General features: G+C 62.0%; 2 protein-coding genes across 6 annotated transcripts; both read right to left on the minus strand.

The window, feature by feature from the left end:
* Window positions 1-223: 223 nt before the first annotated feature.
* LOC134161125 (cadherin-related family member 5-like) lies at window positions 224-11,665 on the minus strand. Of its 5 annotated transcripts, XM_062613658.1 has the most exons (16): window positions 11,149-11,665; window positions 10,379-10,469; window positions 9,711-9,925; window positions 8,553-8,612; window positions 8,387-8,479; window positions 7,725-7,811; window positions 7,508-7,618; window positions 5,820-5,990; window positions 5,648-5,738; window positions 4,784-4,890; window positions 4,187-4,387; window positions 2,841-3,020; window positions 2,639-2,717; window positions 1,661-1,848; window positions 1,273-1,293; window positions 224-714 (listed from the first exon to the last, which is right to left on the minus strand). In XM_062613658.1, the coding sequence occupies exons 2-16, from the start codon at window positions 10,437-10,439 to the stop codon at window positions 295-297; spliced, it is 2,085 nt and encodes a 694-aa protein (XP_062469642.1). In that variant the 5' UTR covers window positions 10,440-10,469; window positions 11,149-11,665; the 3' UTR covers window positions 224-294. The 5 variants fall into 5 exon arrangements, with proteins under 5 accessions (XP_062469642.1, XP_062469645.1, XP_062469644.1 ...); XM_062613661.1 differs by lacking the exon at window positions 11,149-11,665 and having other exon boundaries at window positions 2,841-3,005; window positions 10,379-10,612; XM_062613660.1 differs by lacking the exon at window positions 11,149-11,665 and having other exon boundaries at window positions 1,664-1,848; window positions 10,379-10,612.
* A 2,017-nt stretch (window positions 11,666-13,682) lies between these two features.
* Window positions 13,683-14,956, minus strand: ATP6V1F (ATPase H+ transporting V1 subunit F). The gene is made up of 2 exons (XM_062613663.1): window positions 14,713-14,956; window positions 13,683-14,576 (listed from the first exon to the last, which is right to left on the minus strand). The coding sequence occupies exons 1-2, from the start codon at window positions 14,868-14,870 to the stop codon at window positions 14,375-14,377; spliced, it is 360 nt and encodes a 119-aa protein (XP_062469647.1). The 5' UTR covers window positions 14,871-14,956; the 3' UTR covers window positions 13,683-14,374.
* Window positions 14,957-15,480: the final 524 nt, after the last annotated feature.

Raw genomic sequence — 15,480 nt, forward strand, 5'->3', positions numbered from 1 at the left:
CGCGGGATACGCCACGTGGGGGCGCGTCAGGGGGCCAGAAGGGGGGAGGTGGGGGCAGGACGGGACGGAGTGTGGGCCCCCCAATGCCCTCTCATTGCCCCCCATTACCCCCCCGTGGGTCTGTCCCGCCCCCAGCACACCCATTACCTCCCCCTAGTGCCCCTATTGCCCTCCCCGGTGTTGTGCCCCTCCTATTCCCCCCATCATCACAGGGGCCCCCCAGTATCGCTCCGGCTCTTTATTGGTACCGTCCAGAACTCGCCTCCCCCCCGCCCCCGCCCCCCTTCCCCATCCTCAACACTCAATGGAGTCCTCCAGGAGCTGCAATAAGGTGGGGGGCACACTGGGGGGGTCCGGGGGGTCCGTCCCCCCCCCCTCCTCCAGGCTGTCCTCGCTCACCTCCTCCAGCGCGGGCAGCGGCCCCCGGGGCCCCCCAAAAGGAGGGGTGTCCGGAGCCCCCCCCGAGGCCTCCCCGGGGCTGGAGGCCCGGGGGGGGCTGGGAGGTGGGGGGGGCGGGGACCCCTCGGGGGGCGGGGACCCCACCGGGTGCCCCACAGAGTTGGCCTGAGGTTTGGGGGCGGGGGGAGGCTGTGGGGCTGGAGGGGGGGGCGGAGGCGGCTGGGGGGGCGGGGGGGGATCCGAGCCCTCCTCGCTGAACCCCTCATTGGGGTAATAGAGACTGGGGGGTGTCGGGGAGGATTTGCCGCCGGGGACCTGGGGGACGGGGACGGGGGGAGGGTCAGTGAGGGGGACCGCCCCCCCATGAGGCCCATCCATGGGATCCCCCCCCGTTGCGACCCTCCCCAGTGGGACCCTCCCTTGGGGCCAACCCCCCATGGGATTCTCCCCACCTGTGACACCCCCCTTAGGACACCCCCGCCAATGGGACAACCCCATATGGGAGACCCCCTCCTTGGAACACCCCAATGGGACAATTCTCCCATTCCTCCCCATGGGACACCCCCCCTCCCCAGAACACCTCTTGGGGACACCCCCATAGGATACCCCCCCCATCGACTCCCCCCCCATAAGACGCCCCGAAAAGATGCCTCCATATGGGGCACCCCCTTCTTGGCACCCTCCCAATAGGACAATTCAACCTCATGCGACACCCCCATATGGGACACGCTCCCCATAGGACTCCCACTTGGAGACCCCTCCCAGGGACACCCCGTATGGGATACCCCCTATTCGGATCCCCCCATAGGACCCCCTCAGCACCCTTTTGGGGTGTCTCACCGTAGCCCCCCCATTTGGCCTCCCCCCACTCACCGGCTGGAACCAGCGCAGGCTCTGGGGGAGCAGAGGGGGGGGGGGTCAGATGGGGACACTGAGGCACAAGGGGGGTCCCCTCCCTGTGCCCCAAACCGAGAGGAGCTCCCATCTTAGAGCCTCCTCTAAGGTGTGGGGCCAAGGGGGGCCGGGGGCGTTTTTAGAGGTATAGGAGGGTGTTGGGGGTCTGAGGCTATGTTTTGGGGTGCAAGAGGGTGTCTTTGGGTCCAGGGGAGGTTTAGGGGTGCAGGGGGTACTGAGGGTCAGCGGGAGTGTTTGGGGGTGCAGGAGGAGACTGGGGGTCCTGTGTGGGTATTTCGGGGTGCAGGGGCTGGTTTGGACATGGCTGGGTTCGGGGTTGCAGGGGGGTGTTCTGGGGGTCCCCTACCACATTGGGGTGCTTCTCGATGGCGAGCGCCGCCCGCTCGGCCGCTCCGTGCTGCCGCTGCCTCTGCTTCATGGCGCGGAGCAGGAGGAAGAGGACGGCGGCGGCCACGAGCAGCAGCGCGGCCAGAGTGCCCCCCAGCACGCCCCCGTGCAGCGGCGCCGCGCCAGCGTCTGACGGGTCCCGGGGCGCTGCGGGCACACAGGGACATGGGGAGACCCCAGGTTTAGGGGGCACAGGGCAATGGGGGGACACATATTTGGGGATGGGGAACCCCACACTTTGGGGGGCACAGGGCAATGGGGCAGGGGAAGACTCAAACCTGGGGTCACAGGGCAATGTGGGGACGATGACACCCCAACTTTAGGGGTCAGAGGGTTAATGGGGTGGGGGGGATCCCATATCCCATAGCTGAAGGTGGGGGCACAGAGCAATGGGGGGGGGTGGAAGCCGTATCTGGGGGTCATAGGGCAATAGGGCAGGGGGGGACACCCCAACATGGGGGGTCACAGGGCTATGGGGCATGGGGGAACCCCGACTTTGGTGGGCACAAAGCAGTGGGGGTGGACCCACATTTTGGGTGTCACAAGGCAATGGGTATGGGGGACACCCCATTTTGGGGGGTCACAGGGCAATGGGATAAGGGCAACCCAACTTGGGGGGATACAGGGAAATGAGGCAATGGGGGAGCCCAATATGTGGGGGTAAGAGAGCAATGGGGCAGGGGCACCCACACTTTGGGGGTCACAGGGCAATGGGGTGAGTGGGACCCCGACTTTGGGGGTGAGGGGGCCCACATCTTGGGGGTCATAGGACAATGGGGCAGGGGGGGAACAATTTCTGGCAGTCATTGTTCAATGCAGCAATGGGAGACCCTAACCTTGGTGGTTATATGGCAGTGGGGCAGGGGACACCCCACCTTTGGGGGTCACAGGTCAATGGGGCAGGGGACACCCCAATATTGGGGTCCTGGCTCCGTACCTGCCTGCCCTGGCCACAGCACTTCTAGCTCCACCGTGGTGCTTGAGGTCTCCCCCGACTCCTCGTCCCGTGCCAGCACCTTGGGGGGCACACGGGGGTGGCACCGGGGGTGAACATACAGGGACCCCCCCCAACCCATCCTGGTACAGTGTCCCCAGGTCACTGTGTCCCCCCCATGTCCTCAGTGCCCCCTATGTCCCACCTGCAGGCGGTAGCGCTGGGCTGGCTGCAGGAGATCAGCTCTGGCCACCACCAGCCCGTTGGGCATCACTTGGAAGAGCTGGGAATGGTCCTGGCCCTGCTCTCGGTGCTGGTCCCAGTGCTGGCCATGGCTGTGGTTCGTGCTGGAGCTCAGGCTGTACCGAACCTGCGGGTTCACACCCTGCGGGGGATGTACCTCAGACCCTAAGTTTTGACCAAACCTGCCCAAAACCGCCCCCAAAATGCACAAATCCACCCAAATCCAGCCCAAACCCAACCAAGCCAGGCCCAAAACCTGCCCAAACCCATCAAACCGATTCTAAACCATCCCAAAACCACCGGATCCACCCAAGCCCACCTCAGACCCTGCCCAAACCAGCCCAAAGTCGCCAAATCCAAAAACCCCAGCCCAAACCCATCCAAATCCAGCAAAACCCCACCCAAACCCTGCCCATACCCCAGCCTCCATTCCCTCCATCCATCCCCCACCCATATTCATGCCCATATCGCTGCCTTCATCCCTACATCCATCTGTCCATCCATCCCTTGACCCTGTCCCTGCCTGCATCCCTGCCCATATCCCTCCCTGCATTTCCTGCCCTCATCCCCTAGGTTCATCCCCTGCCTATATCTCCACCCATACCCCATCCATACCTCTGCCTGCTCCCTGCCTTCATCCCTTCCATTCCTACACCTATCCCCTGCCCATATCCATGCCCATATCCATGTCCTCATAACTACAATCATCCGTTCATCTCCTGCCCATACCCCTGCCCATATCCCCTTCCCTCACCCCTCATCCCTGCCTCCATCCCCTCCATCCCTATGTCCATCCCATGCCATATTCCATCTGACATCCCATCCCATATCCTTCCCTATATCCCATCCCATATCTCTGCCCATATCGCATCCCATATCTCTTCCTATATCCCGTCCCACATCCCGTTCCATACCCCATCCCACATCCCATCCCGTATCCCTCCCTATATCGCATCCCATATCTCTTCCTATATCCCATCCCATATCTCTGTCCATATCCCATCCCATATCCCACCCCATATCTCTTCCTATATCCCATATCCCATCCCATATCTCTGCCCATATCCCATCCATCCCATATCTCTTCCTATATCCTATCACACATTCTATTCCATATCTCTGCCCGTATACCTTCCCACATCCCATCCCATATCTCTGCCCATATCCCTTCCCACATCCCATGTCCCATTTCCCATCCCATATCTCTTTCCATTTTCCATCCCATATGCCTGGTCTCCCCCCCTGCATCCCTCCATCCATCCCCTTCCCGCACCCCCTTCCCTATCCCACACCCCCTGCCACCCATGCCTGCGGGAAGTCCGGGTCCCTCGCGCGCAGGGCCAGCACGTGCCCGCCGTAGGTGAGCAGCAGCGCGGCCTCGCGCGCTCCTGCCGGCACGAAGGCGCGGAAGGAGGAGCGCGGGAAGCGCGGTGGGTGCCGGTTGGGAGCCAGCACCCGCACCACGGCCTGAGCCACCGCGAACTTGGTCACATCGTTCACCTGCGATGCCTGTGCCGGTTACAGGGGCATGGGTATGGGATGCGGGGGATGGGACATGGACATATTGCATATGGGATGTGGGGTATGGGATATGGGATACATGGGTATGGGATATGGGGATATGTGATATGGCGATATGGATATGGGATATGTGATATGGGGATATGGGATGAGGGACACCCATGATCCCTCCTGATGCCCCTGAACTTCCTGACCCCCCCTCACCCCTATGGCCCACCCTGACCCCCCCCCCCCTTATTACCCCCATGACTCCAGTTACCCCCCTGAACCCCCCTGACCCCAAAGACCCCCCTCGCTCTCCCAATCTCCCTTAAAGCCCCTGACTCCCCCAGCGCCCCCTGGCCCCATAAGTGCCTTGCCCCCCCCGTCCCATTGCCCCCCCACCATGATGCTGAGGCTGATGGCTGGGATCCGCCGGCTGCTCTCCACCGCCCGCAGCAGCGTGATGGCCCCTGTCATGTTGTCAATGTGGAACCGGCTGCTCTCCTGGCCTAGGGGGAGGTGAGCTGCAGACACCCCCACACACCCCCACCCCACCTACTGACCCTCCCCATATCCCTTGTACCTCCCCTTTACACCAGACCTCCCCCTCCATCTGTCACCACAAGGCATTGTGGGAAACTCTCCCCCAGTATCACTAAGGGATGGTCCCCAATGCCCCCCCCATTAGACACCCATATGGGGAGGTCACATGGTGGGGGATGTTGTTCCAGGGGTGACCCACCCCACCATGGTCACCCTGCATCCCCCCCCACCCCGTAATGGGGGTGGGATTAGCCTCCCCCCCCCCTCCGCCTAATCCCTTTATAAAATTGGATCCTGGCAATTGGATTGGGACAAAGCAGATCCACCCAGAATGGGGACCATGGAATGGGGACTTCACCCGAGCACTGCCTGTCCCAGGGAATGGGGGTACATGGGGGACCCTGGCATTGTGACATCCCTCAGGCACTGCCGCCATTCAGCCCACCCAGCCCATGTGTCCATGTCGCCATGTCCCCATACCCCCCACATCCCCAGGGCCATATCCATATCCCCATATCCTCATGTACCCATGTCCATGTACCATGTCCCTGTCCTCATATCCCATATCCCCATGTCCCATGTCCATATCCCATGTGCCACATCCCATATGTCCCATACCCCCATGTCCCCAGTCTATGTTCATTTCCATGTCCCCATGTCCCCATATCCCATATCCCCACCTCCCATATCCCGCATCCCACATCCCATGTCCCACCCCCGTACCTGCCAGCAGGGAGTAGGTGATGGCTGCTCTCAACCCCCTGTCCCCATCCTCTGCGTAGACATCACCGGGGCTGAAGCTGAGGGGCCCCGTCTGTGTTTGGGGGTGTCACAGACACAGCCAAGCGACAAGACCCCCCATGCCCCCCCCCTGCTGTGCCCCACCCCACCCCACCTGGAGCTGCCCCTCGGTGACGTTGGCAGTGTAGACCGGGCTGGTGCAGAGCGTGAGGCCGCGGTGGGTGCGGGGGGCGCAGGGCAGGAACTGCGGGTACTGATCATCCCCATCCAGCACCTGCACCCGCACCCGCGCCGACGCGTTGAACCGCTCCCGCGTGTTCATCTCCTGAGCCATGGGCACCGGGACCGGGAGGTGGGGACACGGGGACATGGGGATATGGGGACATGGAGACATGGGGATACAGACATGGACGGGTAATGCATGAGGAGATGCGGATGTGGACATGGGGATATGGGGACATGGACATGGGGATATGGACATGGAGACACAGGGATATGGGGACATGGACATCAGGATATAGACATGGGGATCATGGGGACATTGTCATACAGACACACAGGTACATGGACACATGGACACATGGGGACATGAATACATTGATACACAGGAACAGGGACCCAAGGGGACATGGGGACATGGACACATGGGGATGTGGATACATGGACACACAGGGATGTGGACACACGGACACACATGTCTTACATGGCACAGGGACCCCCAAAGGGACCCCATGGGACAGGAACACCCATGCAATAGGGACCCCAGACAAAGGACAAGGACAACCAGGCCCAAAGCAACTGATAAAGGGACACCCATGGTTACAGAGACCCCTCTAGGGCACAGGGAACCCCAGGCCACAGTGACCCCCAACAAACAGGACCCCAAGGCAAGAGACCCCATGGGACAAGGGACACCCAGGGCACAGGGACCCCCAATGGGACAGGGACCCTGGAGAAGGAACCCCGATTGCACAGGGACTCCCCCCTAACAAAGAGCCCCCCAGGCACAGGGTCCCAATGGGACAGGGCCCCCAGACACAGGGACCCCCCGTCCCTGGTGGGTCCCCCCCGTGGCACCTGCTGGCAGGAGGGGGTGGGGTGGGGTTGTGTCCCATTAAAGAAACAAGGGATTGAGGGCGGGGGGGGATCAGTCACCCCCAATTAGTGGGGACGTGGGACGGGGGGGCACAACCACACGTGCGTGCGTCCCATGTCCCTGTGTCCCACGTCCCATGTCCCAGCAGAGCCAGGGATGGGCCTGGAGCGGGCATGAGATTCCCAGACCCCCAGCCATGGGGCTACATGGATGTGGGATGGAGATGATACATGAAGAGGGGACGAGGGACATGGGGTGGGCAGAGGGGACATGACATGTCTGCAAGGTCCCCAGGCCCACTCCCATGGGCTGCATGGATGTGGGGTGGAGGTGGCAAGGACATGAAGGGACATAGGGTGGAGCTGGCATGGGCAGGGGTAACGCAGGGTGGGCAGAAGGGATGTGGTGTGTCTACAGGGTCCCCAGGCCCCCACCTTCATGGGGCTTCATGGACATCAGGTGGATGGAAGGGACATGGAGGGGGGCATGAGGTCCACAGACCTCCAGCCATGGAGCCACAAGGATGTAAGGTGGAGATGGTGGGAGAGGGGACACAGGAACACAGGATGGAGAAGGGACATGCCATGTCCATGAGGTCCCCAGGCCCACAACCACGGGGACCATGGCCGTGGGGGGGTGGTGGCAGGACAGGAGAGGACTCTGGGACACAGGGTAGAAATGCAGGTCCCCAGCCCCCTGTCAGTGGGGCTGCAGTTCCATGGGGCCGCGGTGGGGCTGGGTCTCACCATGGCGGTGACCACGACCTCCAGCTGCTGCCGGCTCTCGAAGTCGAGCGCTCGCGCCAGCACCACCTTCCCGCTGTTGGGGAGGTCGATACGGAAGAACCTGGCGTCGGGCTGGGGCCGGTGGCGGGGGCTCAGCAGATGGCACCGGACACTCCCCCCCGCGGCACGGCCACCCCCGCATGGCCCCGAGCGGCCCCTTGCCCTGATCCCGGCTCACCGAGGCCGTGTCGATGACGTACATCAGCGTGTCCCCGTCCGCGTCCTCCGCCTGCGCACTGAACACCACCGAGTGCACGGCTGCCAGCTGCCGCCGGTCACCAGAGCGAGCAATGGCACCAGCAGTGACCGAGGGGACACAACGGGACACAATGGGACACAGAGGGGCACAACGGGACACAGAGGGACACAGGGGCACTCAACAGTGCCCAATGGCATCCAGTGGGACGTAATGACATCCAGTGGCACCCGACAGCACTCGGTGAGATCCAGTGGTACCCAACAGCAACCAACGGCACCAATGGAACATAACGATATCCAATGGCACCCGATGGCAGTCAATGAGACCAAATGGAGCCCAACGGCACCCAATGGCATCCAATGGCACTCAACAACACTCAATGAGACCCAATGGCATCCAAGGGCACACAATAGCACTCAGTGGAACACAATGGGACATGACAGTAACCAATGGCACCCAAAAGCACCCAATGGACTCAGTGGCACTCAACAGCACCCAAGAGCAGTTAATGGCATCCAACAGAACCCAATGGCACCCAATGGCATCCAAAATCCATGCCCATGGCCATCCCTGTCCCTATCCTTGTCCCTAAGACCATGACCATGCCTGTGCCCATCCCCATCCCTGTCCCATGCTGTCACCTCGCTGACGTTGTGGGTGAGGTCGGAAGCGCCCTGGAAGTGGGGCCTGTTGTCATTCTCATTGAGGACCTGGACGATGATCCGGTACTCAACCTGTGGGGGTGACCCATAGTGGAGCCAAGTCCCCCAGAGCTCCCGGAGCCCCTCAGGGTGCCCGGGGCTGTACCGGGGAGAAGCCATCCTCAGCGCAAGTCAGGGCCACCATCAGCACTGGGGACTCCAGCTCCTGCAAAGGGGACATGGTGGTGGTGGCGGGGATTTGAGATTCCCAGGAACACCCCAAGAGGGTCCCTCACCCAGTGGGTGCAGGTGGAGGGAGGTGGCTGCTGGATGGATGAGGGTGCAGTGGGTAAAGACAGGAGGGACACCAGATGGAAGTGGGTGCAGGAGGTGTGCAGGATGGATGGATGGAGTCAGGATGGGCACAGGACTGGCACACAATGGGTGTAGTAAATGCAGGACGGACACAGGATGGATGGATGGATGGACACAGGACAGACACAGGATGAGTGCAGAAAGAATGGAAAGACCCAGGATGGACCTGGGATGGACATGGGATAGATGGGCTCAGGATGAACCCAGGATGGATGGATGGACCCAGGATGAGTGCAGGATGGATGGACCCAGGGTAGACCCAGGACAGACCACAGTGGATGAAGGATGGATGGAGAATGGACACTGAAAGATGGACGGATGGATGCAGGGAAGATGCAGTTGGATGTAGGAGGGATGGAGGAGGGATGAGCAGAGCAGGATGGAAGAAGGCGGACGTATGAGGTGGGCAAGACTGTTGCAGGATAGAGAATGGGTGAAAGATTGACATGGGATGGACACAGGCAGACACAGAATGGATGGAAGATGGAGAGAGGTGGATTGAAGGAGGGATGATGGAGGGAGGTGGATGCAGATGGGACACAGGGATGCAGGATGGATGGAGAATGGAGGTAGATGGACACATGATGGATGCAGGATGGAGGATGGGTGAAGAATGGACCGGGGATGGGTGCAGGATGGATGGAGAATGAGAGGAGGATGGATGGAGGCAGGATGGTGGATGAAGACAGGTGGACACACGATGGAGGCACAATGGAGGCAGGACCATTGGGGGATGGATGGCCCGTGAAGGCAGGATGGAGAACGGATAGAGGACGGACCAAGGATGGGTGCAGGATGGTTGGAGAGTGGATTGGGGATAGATGGAGGCAGATGGACACATGATGGAGGCATAACAGAGACAGGATGGAGGTGGGTTGGAGGCAGGATGGAAGCAGGATGGCAGAGGGATGGATGCAGGCTGGAGCTGGGCAGCTCCCGGTGGCCTCACCTCGCGGTCAAGCGCGCGCCCGTTGGACGCATTGAGCCTGAGGCTGCGACCATCCAGGTAGAACCAGGCGGCGTCGTGGCCGATGAGGCAGAGCTGCAGGGGCGCCCCCGGTGCGTCCCCCCCTGCTGGCAGCCGCGCCACCAGGCTCCCATGGGCGCTGTTCTCCGTGATCTCCGTGAACACGTTCCCGAAGCTGCTGCAGCCATCGCCTTGTGCTGCACCCGCAGGGTGTGGGGCACGTGTGGGGCATGTCCATGAGGGTCCCCAGACCCGCGGCTCCATCTCTAGGTCCCCATTTCCTCATGACCCCATCCCCTGGATCCCCATCCCCTTAGGTCCCCAATACTCATGGTGGCTACCCCCAGGGTCCCCAAGCCTTTGGGTCCCTATCCCCTGCTGACCATGTCCCCTGGGTCCCTTGCTTTTGGGTCCCCATGCCCTTGGGTCCCCATGTCTCATGGTTGTCACCCCACAGGCTCTCCATTCCAGGGTCCCCTTCCCAAGGTCCCCATTCTATGGTGACCCCATCACCTGTATCCTCATCCTTGGGTCTTCATCCCCAGAGTCCCCTTCCCTGGTGACCCCATCTCAGGGTCTCCAAGGCCCCGGCCACCGTCCCCACCAGCCGCTGGATCCCCCCATCCCCACTGTCCCCAGCCCGCGCTCACCGGTGGCCAGCAGCAGTGCCAGGCGGGCGGCCAGGAGAGCCGGGCAGGACGGCGCCGCCATGGGGACAGGGACGGGACGCTCGGTGGTGCCCTGCACGGGGGAAGGACCGGGACTGGCACCGCGTCCCCGTCCCTTGTCCTTATCCTTTGTCCCCCGTGCCCCCACATCTGTGTCCCATCAGCCATGGTCTCGTGCTTCCAGCCCCAGCTCCCCATCCCTGTCCCCCACCAGGTCCCTGTTCTGTGTCCCCTTCCCCATTTTGCCACCCCTGGGGTCTCCATCCCCACATTCCTGTACCCTGTGTCCCCAACTTCGGGTCCCCCTGCCCTTGTCCCCGTAATCCTGCCTCCCCCAGTACCCATCCCCCTGATCCGATCCCTGGTCCCCATTCCCCATCCCCAGCTCCCAGTTCCTGCTCGTCTCCATCCCCGTCCCCTTCCCCTGGGCATACCCCGTTGTTGGATGCCCGCCGTCCCCGCGGTCTCGGGGCTCAGGGGGCCGAGGGGACACTCGTGCGTGTCCCCCATGTCCCCCGTGTGTCCCCTCCGTGTTCGAGTTCCCCCCATGCTCCCCCACCCGGACACCCTCAGCCTGTGGGGGCGGCCACCATCTGGCGCGTCCCCCCCATTAGCTAATTAGAGCGGGGGGGTCCCCATCTGCCACCCAACACCCCCACCCCCACCCTCAGCACCGCGCTGGGGTCCCCCCACGCTGCGCCCCAACACCGGGACCCCCCCGGACCCCCGCCGAGCCCCCCGGACCCCGTTACCTGCCCGGAGCTGCTGCCCCGGCCCGGGGGGGAGGGGGGGATTAACGGGGGGAGGGGCCGCGCTGCCCGCACCGCCCCGTGCGGGGTAAATCCTGCCCGCGCCGCCCCGTCTGCCCCGCGCTGCCTTCACCGCCCTCCCTGTACTGGGGTATGTGCTGCCTGCACCGGGTGTCCGCTGCCTGCCCTGCCTGCCCTGGAGTAAGTCCTGCCTGCCCTGGGGTATCTGCTACCTTCCCTGCCTGTGCTATTCCCTGCCTGTGCTATTCCTTGCCTGTTCTGCCTATGTTATTCCCTGCCTGTGCTGCCCACTCTGCCTGCACTACCTTGGGGTGTCTCAATACATGTGCCATCCCTGCCTGCACTATTCCCTGCCTGCGCTATCCACTGCCTGCACTGCCCGCCCTGCCTGCGCTGCCCTGGGGTGTCTCCTGCCGGCAGCTCTCTCCTGTCGCGGATGCGACCCGCGGGTACTGCCGGGAGCATTCCTCCGCGCAGCACCTCCCCTGCCCCTGCCTGCTGCCTGCGCTGCCTGCACTGCTGAACCATCCCCTGCCTGCATCATCTGCCCTGGGAGTGCTGCCTGTGCAGAACGAAGAAGTCCCCTGAGTGTGCTATTCACTACCTGTGCTCTCCTGCGCTGCTACTCCTGCCTGCACCATCCCTGCGTGTAATGGGTGAGCGTGCACGGGTGTGTGCCCTGTGGTGAGTTTGGGGCTGCACTAAGCAGCTTTGGGGATAAGGACGGAGCATGGGGGCAGCAGCTGATCAGAGGTGTGCATGTGCATTGCGTGTGCATGTGTGTGCACATACGCAGCTGTGTGTGCATGCACACATCTATGTACATGTGTGAGTACAGGAGTGCGAGTTGTGTGCATGTGAAGGCTTCTGCATACACACGTGTGTATGTGTGTGCACGTGTGTGTGTGCATGAAAGGGATGTGTGCATGCACGTGTGTATGTCTGTGTGCACACGTGCGCATGCATACAAGAGGGATGTGTGTATGCACACGTGTGCATGTGCCTGTGAGCACGTGCGTGTGTACATGTGTGTGTCCATATGCACATCCATGCACGCTTAAGTGCATGCAAAGGTGTCTGCATGCACACGTGTGCATATTCATGTCTGCATGCATGTGTGCACACATGAAACTGTACATGGATGAACATGCGTGTGTGCGTCTGCATACATGCATGTGAACATTAGTGTGTGTGCTGGCATGTGCATGCACGCCAAAGGGCATGAATGTGTGCATGTGTGTCTGGGCATGCATATGTGTGTGCACACACCTGCAAGTCCTGATGTGTGCAAGCATGTGTGTGTGCACACGTGTGTGTGCAGGCACATGTATGTGTGCACACGTGTGTGTGCGCTGGCACATGTATGTGTGCACACATGTGTGTGCAGGCACATGTATGTGTGTGCATGTGTGTGTGCAGGCACATGTATGTGTGCACACATGCATGTGTGCTGCAAGCACATGTATGCATGTACACGTGTGTGTGTGCAGGCACATGTATGTGTGCACACTTGTGTGTATGTGCAGGCACACAGAATCATAGAAAAGTTAGGGTTGGAAAGGACTTTAAGATCATCTAGTTCCAACCCCCCTGCCATGGGCAGGGATACCTCACACTAAACCATCTCACCCAAAGCCTTGTCCAACCTGGTCTTGAACACTGCCAGGGATGGAGCATTCACAACGTCCCTGGGCAACCCATTCCAGTGCCTCACCACCCTAACAGGAAATAACTTCTTCCTTATATCCAATCTAAACGTCCCCCCGTATGTGTGCACAAGGGTGTGTGTGTGCAGGCACATGTATGTGTGCACATGTGTGTGTATGTGCAGGCACATGTATGTGTGCACACAGGTGTGTATGTGCTGGCACATGTATGTGTGTGCATGTGCAGGCACATGTATGTGTGCACACGGGTGTGTATGTGCAGGCACATGTATGTGTGCACACGTGTGTGTGTGCAGGCATATGTATGTGTGCACACAGGTGTGTATGTGAAGGTACATGTGCACACGTGTGTGTGCAGGCACATGTATGTGCGCACACGTGTGCACGTGTGTGTGCACACATGTGTGTGTGACCCCTCATGTGCACATGTGCCCATCACCCCCTCAGTACCCTCCTGGTCCCTGGGGTGTGGGTGTCCCTCATAGCATGTCCCTGTCCAGCCCCCCATGACCCATAGTGTGACCCTGCCCCATGTTCCTGTGCCCCGTAGCGTGCCCTTGTCCCACTGTCTCTGTGCCCCAGTGTGTTCCCACCCATATCCCTCTGCCACGCTGTGCCCCATAGCTTGTCCCCACCCCCTGTTCCTTTGCCCGATTGTGTGTCCTTATCCTTCCGCTGTGCCCCATAGCGTGCTCCCACCACATGCTCCTGTGCCCCATAGCATGTCCCTGTCCCCTTGTGCCCCATAGAATGTCTCCACCCTATGTCCCTGTCCCTCCCATGCCTCACCGCCTATCTCCCCTCCCCACCAAGCCCCACACTGCACCCCACAGAGCACAGGAGGCCGTCAGCGGTGACAGCTCGTGTTGGGACCCGCGGCGGAGGGGGACACGGTCCAACAGCCGCGTGCCCCTGGGGGGTCCCAGACCCGCTCGGGGGCAGGGATGGGCATGAAACAGGCAGGGAACGGGCACGGACCGGCAGGAGGGGACGGGCAGCAGGCAAGGACGAGGCAGGGATGGGCAGGGAGCGGGCAGAATGAGCCAGGACCAGTCAGGACCAGCCAGGATCGCTCAGGATCACGCAGCCCCGCGGCGGCACTTCCTATTCCAGCGCTGCTGACCCAGAGTCACGGGAGCCTCAACCCACCACCTCCCCCCATCAGCACCGCGGGGGAAAGGGGGGGGGGGGGAGTTTAGAGTCCCCAGGGAGGGATTTTGGGGTCCAAAGAGGGTTTTGAGGTCCATGGGGGTGGGGGCTGAGCTCCCCTGAGGGTGTTCATGACCCTGGAGGTGGGGTTAGGGCCCCGGGGGGTGTTTTGGGGTCCCAAGGCAGGTATTTAGGACCTCCGGGGGTGTTTGAGGTCCCGGGGAGCGGCTGGGGTCCAGGAGGAGGGGGTCCAGGACACCACAGAGGAGGGTTTTAGGATCTCAACGGGGGAGAAATTGGGTTTCCCGGGCAGGGCTGAGGTCCCCCGGGGCGGTTCCAAGGGGGGTTCCAGGGGTGCTCCACGGGGGTTGTTCCGGGGGGGGGGGCCGCTGCTAGCGCAAGTCCTCGGGGGAGAAGAGGCCCCTGGCGCGGCGCAGCACCGAGTCCTTGCTGGGGTCGTAGGGGTGGTCCTTGGAGGGGATCTCGAGCACGGCGGGCAGCGGCCGGCGGTGCTCCTCCACGGCGTGCCGGATGAGGTCGGCCACGCACTGGCTGATCAGGATGATGCCGATGTCCTCCCGATTCAGGAAGCTCCTGCGGGGGGCCGGGGGCTCCCATCAGCACCCGGACCCCCCCATCCCTACCTGGCGTGTGTGTGTGTGTGTGTGTGTGTGTGTGTGTGTGTGTGTGTGTGTGTGTGCGTGCCCCTCTCCGGCGGAGAGGCGCCTACCGGAACGCCTCCTCGATCTCGGCCACGCTCGTCTCCTTGCCCACCACCAGGAAGTTGGGCTTGCGGTGTTTATCCAGCTCGCCGATGCCGCCCAGCAGGAACCCGGTCACCGTGTCCTCATCGCCCAGCACCGCGATCAGCTTCCCGCGCACCGACATGGCCGCGACCGGCGCCTGGACCCGTCCGCGACCACAGCCACCGCCCGCCGGGAACCGGGGCAGGCCACGCCCCCTGCCCCTCGGAGCCACGCCCACCGCGCCGGCGCAGAGAGGTGCGAACGGGAGGCCCCGCCCCCGCCGTAGTGACCACGCCCCCTGTCGCATATAGCCCCCTAGCCGTGGCCACGCCTCCAACTGACTACACCGCGTACCCTCGTTGCCAGGGAAACATCGCTGTCGCCCCGGCCACACGGCCACCTCCCAGCATTGCGCATGCGGGGCTGACATCGCGGGGACACCGCAAAGCCAATGGGGAGACCCCCAGATTCCATGGAGATACTCCCAAACTCCATGGGGTCACCCCAAATTCCATAGGGACACCCCCCAACTTCATGAGGACAACCCCAAACCCCATGGGGATACCCAAACCCCATGGGGATGTCTCTCAGCTCCATGGGGGCAGCACCAAAGCCTATGAGGACACCCTCCAACTCCATGGGGACACCCCTGTCATGTCAACTTGGGGGTCCTCCATCATGTCAGCACAGGGAGCCTCGATTATGTCACTCCAGGAACCCCTCCCTCATGTCAGAATGGGGACCATATCTGG

Source organism: Pezoporus occidentalis, unplaced genomic scaffold (assembly GCF_034315485.1).
Source record: "Pezoporus occidentalis ecotype Australia unplaced genomic scaffold, CSIRO_AGI_Poc_V1 ctg17, whole genome shotgun sequence".
NCBI lineage: Eukaryota > Metazoa > Chordata > Aves > Psittaciformes > Psittacidae > Pezoporus > Pezoporus occidentalis.